At 52.0% G+C, this 9872-nt stretch overlaps 1 protein-coding gene and 1 pseudogene across 1 annotated transcript; one reads left to right on the forward strand and one right to left on the reverse strand.

The window, feature by feature from the left end:
• Window positions 1-634: 634 nt before the first annotated feature.
• LOC123108445 (uncharacterized) lies at window positions 635-3463 on the forward strand (annotated as a pseudogene).
• Window positions 3464-3937: 474 nt separating this feature from the next.
• On the reverse strand, window positions 3938-7402 carry LOC123108446 (uncharacterized). Its single transcript, XM_044530231.1, has 6 exons — window positions 6500-7402; window positions 5301-5950; window positions 4967-5207; window positions 4720-4888; window positions 4476-4575; window positions 3938-4346 (listed from the first exon to the last, which is right to left on the reverse strand). The coding sequence occupies exons 1-6, from the start codon at window positions 7376-7378 to the stop codon at window positions 4229-4231; spliced, it is 2157 nt and encodes a 718-aa protein (XP_044386166.1). The 5' UTR covers window positions 7379-7402; the 3' UTR covers window positions 3938-4228.
• Between the last annotated feature and the right edge of the window lie 2470 nt (window positions 7403-9872).

Raw genomic sequence — 9872 nt, forward strand, 5'->3', positions numbered from 1 at the left:
TAAGCTTAGGCGTGGCGATCTTAAACCAAACATGCCCTTGATGTATTTGAGACTGACGCGGTTGATATTGATGTATTTGATTGCATCGAGTCTAATGGGGCCGTATATACATTGCAAAACTTGGGCGCCAAGAAGCCTAAAAAAAGTCTGTAGAATGACAATGCCCGTATGTACATTTCCGAAAGCTAAGCACTAATCTGATTTATCCCCGGGAATGATGATGGAATCCTACGCCACAAAGCAACCAGCACACGCAAAAGCTCTTTCTCCTTGCCTTTTCTTCTTCAAGTCAAAAGGTACAAGACTCATATGCAATCTCCATTTTATAACACATGACGTCCCTATACATCTCTGTCCACGACAAGCTAACAAAAGATTATTTAAATTCATTTAGGTGTCACTAAGTCGCGCCATTGGGTTTTTCACGAAAAATATATTTGGCATATCATTTGACCTACAAATATTTGGAGCAAGACGCGCAAAGTAAAAATGTCTCGTGCACTCTTAAACAGAAGTATAGTTGCTAAAAAAAAGTGGCTTCGACGTCAGTGCAATGGGAGCCAGCTAGAATCCCACGGTGGCGACGCGGCGGTGACATGTGAGACGAGTTCTTCAGTGCACTGCCTTTAGCTTAGCTTGGCTCTTCCATCTCCGGCTGCCTGGCTACATATACTCTTCCATTTGCATCTCAGCCTGTGCGAAAGATTCCACACGGATCGGGATCGATCGCACATGGCCGCAGCGGCGCCGCCCCGGCGCATCGGCAGGTCGACCGTCCACATGGACGGCGGTGGCGCCGACAGGCCGACGCCGGCGATTGATGGTGTAGGCCGCACGTCCTCTGGCGCCGGGGCCGGGCGGCGGCCGGGCATCAACCTCTTCTCGGGGCCGGTATGTGCCGGCGTGTTCGTCTCCTTTGCGCTCTGCATCGTCGCCTAATGCGTCTACTCCTTCCTCGCTCGTCGCCGCGCCATCTTCGACGCCCGCCGCAGGTTCCTCGACCGCGTGCGCGACAGCTTCAACCGCCTCTCCGAATGGTCAGCCGACGGGCCAGCGACGCCGCCTCCGCCAGCATCAGTGACAACGGCCGACCGCGTTGACGAGCCACCGCCTCCTCCAGTCGCGACCACGCCCCCCGGCTTTGACGTGCCACCGCCGCCTCCAGTAGCGACAACGACCACATGCGATGACGTGCCACCGCCTCCTCGAGCAGCGCCGGCCCGCCCTGCACGGGGAGACGCCTCCAACTCTGGCCTCGGTAACTGCCCGGTGTGCCTGGAGCCATTACACGGGCGTACCAACATCATGGCGGCGCAGGCATGCGCCCACGTGTTCCATGCGTCTTGCATCGAGCCATGGCTCCACAGCCGGGGCTCCTGCCCCGTGTGCCAGTGCACTGACAACCCCACCTCCATCCTCATCCCTGACCCCGCCTCCACCTCCACCTCCATCGGCGAATGTCCGGTGTGCCTCGAGGCCTTGCGCCTTGATTGTGGCGACGTCAGGGCAGCACACGCTTGCGGCCATGTGTTCCACTCGCATTGCATCGAGCCGTGGCTCAACCAACAAGGCTCATGCCCTGTGTGCCGGTGCACTGTCAGCTTCAACCCCAACTCCACCTACAATCCCGCCTCCATCTCCACCTCCAACCCGACCTACCTCCAACTCCGGCCCCGTCGGTGAATGTCCGGTGTGCCTCGAGCCCTTATGCGTTGGCGGTGGCGACATGAGGGCAGCTCACGCGTGCGGCCACATGTTCCACTCCCACTGCATCGAGCGGTGGCTACGCCACCGCAACTCCTGCCCCGTGTGTCGTTGCACTGTCACGTGCAGTCGCAACCCATGAAACTAAGTAGCATCTGCTGCTACAACCAGTGATGGTGCTCGCAACCCCCAAGAGACCGTGGTCATGGTGATTGCGGAACAAACGGGAGAGTAGCGGCACCGGAGCTAGCCGACCACGGTGATATGCAAAGATCCATGACCACTTGCGCTGAACTACTCTCAGTGACTAAGAGCATTTCCAACAGGCGCCCAACGCGGCGCGCGCAAAAAACAGCTTTAGCGCGCGCCCATCGCCTGGTTTGGCGCGGCGCGCTGCGCCCGCTCCAGCAGCCGCGCTAAAATGCAGCGCGCGCACGCCGCTGCAGCAGCGCGCAAAAAATGCAGCGCGCACACAATATTTTTTTTAACTTTCGAACGCATAGATAAAATAAAAACTAGATAGATTACATAAATAAAAAACAATATAAAGGTATTTTACAACGGTGCAACTAGATAGATAGTTCGAAAGCATAGATAAACTACGGTGCAACTAGATAAAACTACTCTAAGTCGCTATCATCATCACCATTATCATCCTCGGCGGTGTCGTCCGAGGTGTCTAGCCAGATGTCCAGCCACCGATCATCGTTCGGCGCGAAGAACGACTGCCCACCTGCTGCAACGATGTCGGACTGCGCATTCACCAACGCCTTCCGCTGACGCCTTTCCAACCGCGTCTCGCGGCGCCTTCGCGTGTCCTCCTCGCGGCGCCTTGCCCAGTAGGTCTGCTCGTAGGCGACGTCCTCCGGGTGGCGCTGGCGCCACTCCGCCATGACCCACTCGTCCTCCTGGGCGACGAGGAGGCGGCGTTGCTGCTCGGCGTGCTCCACACGGTCTTCCGCCGTGTTCAGACGAGGCAGAGGGGCGAGGTTGAGCGCTTGCTAGAGCGTGTACACATCTTGAAAGTTCATCTGGCCGCGCGGCCGGCCTAGGCGCCACGCCGCCGCGTCGTACGCGCGGGCGGCCTCACGCGCCGTCCCGTACGTGCCGAGGCCGAGCCGGAGTTCGCCGGAGCGTATCTCCGCGGTGTAGCAGCCGTTGGGGCGCAGGCGGACGCCGCGGTAGCCGGACGCTCCTCGGCGGCGCGTCGGTGGCGGGGCGCTGGAGCGGCGCGTGGCAGAGAGGGAGAGGAAGAGGGGAAAAGGAAGTGTGGAGAAGCGCGTGGCGAAGCGGCGCGCAGCTTTATAGGCGCGCGCGAAGCGGCGCGCCAAATCTTGCGCGCGAGCTGGCGCCTTTTCGCGCGCGCGCGCAAACGATTCCGGCGCGCGCTTGTTTCCCGCGGCCGCTGGAGCGCGGCAAACCGCCCCGCGCGCGCTAAAAGCTAGGTTTACCGCGCGCGTGTCGTTTGGGGCGTCCGTTGGAGATGCTCTAAGACAACATGCAACAATGTTGGTAATGACAATGGGTGTGGCAGTTTGCCAGAAAACAATTGTATTGTACGGTTGTTTTTTGCTTTTGGAGTGAGCTCGCTTAGACATAGTAGATTTGGTCAGCAAATTGCTTGGATATATTTCATGTATGTCCTGTCATTTGTTCAGTGACAAAATTCTTTTGTTATCGGTGTTATATAGAGTTTGCTACAATGTAAACCAACCCGTAAAGATAAGGGTTTGGAATTCGATTTGATTCTTTTATTCTATCTCAAGCCTTGTAATCTCTGGATGTAATTTGTTGCATATATAAATAACACGCACGCATTGTGGAGGCCTCTTAGGGTGCGCCAGACCGGTGTGTGACCCAAACCCGGCATTGTGGCTTGGTTGGGGCATACGGCTTTAGATGTTAGGCTTTGGTGCGATGTCTGTTTGATATTAGGCTCGGACATTTGGCACCCCTACATCAAGGAGATAGGAGTAGCGACAGGTGTGTTGCCAAGATGATGGCTTCAAACATAGTGCCGTATTACTTTGTAAGGTCTTTATGAATAATTAATAAAAATGACTGCATGCATCGTCCAGATGAAAAAATCCGGCGTATATTCTCCCTTTGAAAAAAAAAACACGCACGTGTCCCTGCTAAGAGGCATACGCTTCAACCCCATCGTTCAACCGAAAGTTTACACTTGGTTCAGTACAGATCAGGGGACTGAATTAACATTCCAAGAGACATTTAACACATGGCAGACCTAATTTTTTATTTCCAGCAAATAATCTCTTTGATAACTTATTGCATTACAAGGCTATTGGATTAAAAGTTTGTATGATGGCACATCGGCATGGTAATGGAGGCCACAGAAAACAAATAGATAAATTCAACACTAGTTTCAGAAACTAGCAAAACCCCTAGCGAGTACACAGACAACTCCTGCCGTCAGAACATAAACCCTCCGTCCAGTCAGACTAAGAACCACTCCTCTCCTCTAGTAGACAGCTTATGTTTGTTTTTCTTCTGTTGTAAAGATCTGTCAGATTATGCTGTAAGCCCGGACGACCTCGACGATGGGCGCGCGGCACAGCGGGCACTTGCCGGCCCCGCGGAGCAGCTCGCGGGCGCACTTTGAGCAGGTGCACATGTGCCCACACCTGAAAACGTTTGCAGAAGATGAACCAATGTCACATTTTTGTGTTACCGAGTAAGTCCTTGTGCAACTAATGTCACAAAATGTGTGGAGATAATTAAGGTGAGAGATGGCACATGGAAGCATAACAGACCTGTAGAGAAGCGAGTCGATCTGGCTGTCGCAGCAGATGCAGCAGGTCCCTTTCCTCACCAGCTCCCACTGTGATCCATCATCATACCATCTAACTGTCCCTGGCATAAGTTCAGAATCCAGATTAGTCTCTTTGGTCAATCACCATGGATAGATAGATAGATAGATAGATAGATAGATAGATAGATGCCAGGAGATGAATGATGAGGAGCAAGAAGAGGGGAGAGTGATATGATATGACAGACCATGGACAGACAGAGAGCGGTGCATGGCAGAGGCGACCTCCTGCCGGATGGACCTCTGCAGCTCGACCTGCATCTCCATGCACGCCTGCAGCATCTGCTGCGTGCTGGCCATCCCGCGCTGGAGCACGGCCATGTCGTCCCGCAGGTCGTGGATGGCCTCATCAACTTCCTGCCACACACATTCCTGCTCCTCAGCAATAATACCCCAAGATGGCATCCTGAAGAAAGAGGGGGAGGGGAGACTCACAAGTTCATCTGGGCGGTGCACGGGTTGCCGGCTCCAGTCACGACGAGGCGGCACCATCCGCCAGCGCCGCTGCTGCCTTTGGCCGGCGGGAGGCTGCGCGGCTGCGGCGGCGTCCCCGGCCCGATCTGGTCCATTGTTGAGTGGAGCCGGAGGATCATGCTCCTGCCTCTGAGCGTATGAGTGCACGAGCTGGTCCAGGCTCTCGCGGAAGCCGCTGCTGAGAAGATTGGAGACGCTGCGCCTACAAACCAACAGAGATGATTATGTGATCTTTATCAAGCACGATGATGAAACAATTTATACACTGCAAAAAATTATGTGATCCTTAGTCTACCTGCTTAGGAGTTCTCTGAGCTCCGCCCTGTACATTCCATAGAGCGCGTCTTCCTGGAGACGGTTATGCCGAGCGAAGCCGCCTATATCTTCCGGCCGCCATTGCTGTGCTTCGGCTGCTTCTGGGTTATCAATGACATGCCATTCCTCCTCCTCCTCCTCCTCCTCCTCCTCCTCTGCTTCCTGGCCACTGGCGCCCGATCCCGATGTCTCCCCTGGCCACTGCACACTGGGTGGAGGCTGCACGTAAGCTATGGCTTCCTGCCGCGCGCTGCCGTTGCCGTCGGAGGAGGAAGAGCCGGACTGCTCGCCGCTCTGCTCCGAGGTCCCCGAGTCCGACGAGTACTCCTGGTACCCGTGCATGCCTTGTTCCTGATCAAGCTGGCCATTCTCCAGAGCATCCCTAGTGTTCGGTACGTTGGCGGATTGATCTTGTGTTGACGACTGAAGCGTCTGGATCTCATGGCTGGCAGAGGCATTCTCCATGTCATGGACATGGTCACGAACGACTTGATCACTGGCAATGTTTTCTGCTCCAGAGGCAGGATGACTCTGTGTAACCTGTCCTGCTTCTCCGGCCGCCGCCGTAGAAATCGGCCCGCCGTCCTGCGCAGGCCTTCCGCCGCGAGAGATTCTGCCTCGCAGAATGGACTGGAAACAATAACATTCAATCATATGAAAGATAAAAATGGAAACAGTGCTCACTTTTCCAGATCAGCAGATAAGATATGATCTAGTAAATCGGTACTACTTGATAGCCGTAAATTATGCCCGTTAACGTAGCTTCTTGTAGTGCAACACATGATCCAACATAAAAAGGGAGAACAATGGGAATGTTCAGCTTCAACTCATGTGTTTCCAGAGTGAGAGGTGCAGGCACAATAGGCATGAATCAAGTACAGGTGGGGTTTTGGGGCAGAAAGATGCAAACTTTTCAGCTGCTATCATCAGGTGCTGCAAACAGCAATGTGCTGAGGACCCCATTGTGATGGATGACGATCATGTTGACATGCCAAATGTAAAGGAAAACATAAAATACTCCCTACAAATGTTGAAGAAGATTAGAAAATACGACTACTACTCCTGTTTCTGACACTCTGATCGTCGACCAAACGAAGTTTTTTTTAAGAGGAAAAATTTGTATTTTGGGGCAGAGTGAAGAGGAGCAGAGGATGCCGGGGTTTGAGTTGACGGACGGACCTGGATGCGGCCGCGGTGGGCGAAGGAGGACACGGCGCGGTGCTCCGAGAGGCCCTGGAGCTCGCGCAGCCGCTCCATAGACATGCGCCTGGCCGCGCTCGGCGCGCGCGCCTGCCGCCCGCGGAGCCCCGGCGCGCGGCCGTCCACGCCGTCGCCGCCCTGGCTGGCCCGGCGGACGCGCTCCCGCACCGTCCGCACGCGCTCGCGCTCCGTCTCGCCCAGCCACTCCTCGCCTCCGCCGACGCCGACGCCGTCGCCTCCGCGCGGGGCGCCCTGCGGCTGCTGCGCGGGCGCGGAGGCGGTCCACTCCCGCGCGATCCGCCGCACGAGCGCGCGCTCCGGCGACCGCGCGCGCCTCCCGTCGTCGTCGTCGTCCGTGGCGTCGGCGCGGGCGCGGAGGAAGGAGGAGGCGTCGAGCATGGTGGAGACGGCGTGGAGGCGCGCGAGCGCCATGAGCTCCGAGTCGCGGTCCCGGCGGTCGAGCCCGCCGAGCACCATCTGCTCGCAGGCCTGCCGGCGCCGCGCCGCCCACTGCGCTATGATCCTGGACGCCGCGGCGCTGGCCGATGACGACGACGACGACGACGTATCGCCCCCGACCCCGGCGCACGCCATGCTCTTGGGGCGGAGGTCCTCCATGGCGCTGGCCGACATGCTCCTAGCTAGGCGGGAGGGCGAGTGGTGGGTATAAGTAGAGCAGCAGGCGGGGAGGCGGAGGCGGCATTTTTCCACGGGCGCGCGAGCAGAGGAGGAGGAGGAGGAGGAGTTCGTCCAGAGCAGCCTAGCAAATCCCGAGGCGGGACGCTGGCCCGATCGAGAGGTGGAGGAAGAAGAAGAAGAAGAAGAAGAAGAGTGGTGTGGCCCTAGCGGGTTTACCATTGTTTTGCTGCTGATATTTACTCCTCTGGATTTGTTTTGTTTATCGGCGACCAGATCGGCACATATATATATTGCTCAGGGTAAATGTAAAAATCGCAGGAATTAATGAGGTAATTATAATATGAGTCATCACAAAATCTTTAGTCGGATTTTATGCTTATTCATCGGCGCGTTTTTATGACTGTGCATCTAATAGTAGATAAATATTGTAACCCGCATTTTATGACCCAAAATATTGGGCCTCACTTATTAAGTTCTATATTTTTTTATAGTTGTATGTCTTTTGAATTGTATGTATTATTTACTCGCCTTGCATGATTTGGAAAAAACATTATTTACTACCGGATTTAAATTTGTACATGTAAGAGTTGTTCTCTCTCCTACCGGTGTCTTCGCTATGAATTTCTGTTATGCAAGGCGGAGTGCACCCCATCTCTTCTGATAAATATTTTCGGTTTTACACACGGTTCGCAAGCGCAGTTAATACAATATAGGTGTGTGAAACTATATGTGTGTAGGGAGATACACACGAGGGGGTTTGAGCGTGCTAAGTGAGATCATGATTGTCGCTACTCCACGCGAGCACTATGTATCTCAGCGCCTATGATAAATGCTTCAAGTCTCACTAACGGTTCACGAGCATATTAATACGGTATATGTGTGGGAACCTATTTGCTGCATTAAGAAACACACGAGTGGGTTTGAGCGCGTTAAGGGGCATCGTGATTCTCGCTAGTTGGTGATTAATGAGCTTGGTACACGAGTTGTTCGTGAAACGCTTTGTATACCCTTCTTGTCGGAGTCATCTTTAGTCCAATTTTATAAGTATACATCCAATTGTTGATAAATATTATTCCTCACTTATTATCTTCTATATTTATACATTGTTTTAATTTAATTGTTATTTGCTTGCTGATTTGACATTTACACATGAGAATCAGTCTATCCTTCCGGTATTTTCGTATGCAAGGCGGCAGTGGCGGAGCTTGCTCCGAAAAGCTGGGGGGGCTGGGTTGGCCTGGCAGCAAGGGATTGTTACTAGCAGGCTTAATGGGCTGGATAGTCTGGCTATAAATGTGAGGTGGAGGTCCAGAGCTGGGCGGGCCATGGCCCATTCGGCCTTGCTTAAGCTCTGCCAGTGCAAGGCGGTGCGCATTTCATCGTCCTTGATAAATGTGTCAAGTCTTACTAGCAGTTCACGAGCATAGTTAATACAATATATGTGTGGGAACATATATTCATGCAGTAGGAGACACATGAGTGAGTTTGAGCGCGTTAAGGGAGAACATGATGTTCGCTACTTGGTGATTAATGAGCTTGGTATATGAGTTGTGCATAAAACTCCTTGTATACCCTTCTCGTCAGAGTCATGTTTAATCCAATTTTACAACTATGCATCCAATGGCAGATAAATATTATACCTTATTATGTTCTATATTTATACATAGAGCTTTAATTGTAATGATTTGCTCGTTGATTTAAACTAGATGATACCCCGCACGTTGTTGCGGGAATATTTTGCAACATATTTCAATGTGACTCGTTGTATGAAACATGAATATTTGAAGTAATAATATAAAAAGCTAACAATAAAAATACATAGTATAATTTATTGTGCTTGATTACTATATAGTTGTAAAATGTTTATTAAATGTATATAGCATAATAGAATGAAAACCCTCATGTATGTTACATGTTGAGATAAGTCTTTTTTTCATGCATGTCATGATGAAGTGGCATGCTTGCATGTTGAGAGACATATGATAATGGTGGTGGGCCTTTTCTCATGCATGTTGTGCAATGATGTGGCATGCTTGCATGTTGAGAGAAATAGTTAGTGGGGGCTAGCTATTTAGATATAGAAGATTTGTACACGTGTTATGAAAGACGTCATGCACATCATCGCCTCTAATAAATGTTTCAAGTCTCACTAACAGTTGATGAGCGTAGTTAATACAATATATGTGTGGGAAGCTATATGCGTCAGTAGGAGACACACGCGGGGATCTGAGCGTGTTAAGTGGAATCATGATTGTCGCTAGTTGGTGATTAATGAGCTTTGTATATGAGTTGCCCGTAAAATTCCTTGTATACCCTTCCTGTCATAGTCATCTTTAGTCCAATTTCTTTTTACTATACATCCAATGGTAGATAAATATTATACCTCACTTATTATCTTCAATATTTATACATGGTGCTTTACTTTCAATTATGATTTGCTCGCTGATTTAAATTTGTACACGTGAGAATCACTCCATCCTTCCGGTATTTCCATTATGCAAGGCGCTGTGCATCTCACGGCCTCTGATAAATGTTTCAAGTCTCACTAACGGTCCACGAGCGTAGTTAATACATTGTATGCATGTGAAGCTATTTGCGTGTAGCAATAGACACATGAGTGGGTTTGTGCGCGTTAGGGGGGGGGGGGGGGCGTGATTGTCGCTAGTTGGTGATTAATGAGCTTGGAATATGAGTTGTCCCTAAAATAACTTGT

Source organism: Triticum aestivum, chromosome 5A (genome assembly GCF_018294505.1).
Source record: "Triticum aestivum cultivar Chinese Spring chromosome 5A, IWGSC CS RefSeq v2.1, whole genome shotgun sequence".
Lineage (NCBI taxonomy): Eukaryota > Viridiplantae > Streptophyta > Magnoliopsida > Poales > Poaceae > Triticum > Triticum aestivum.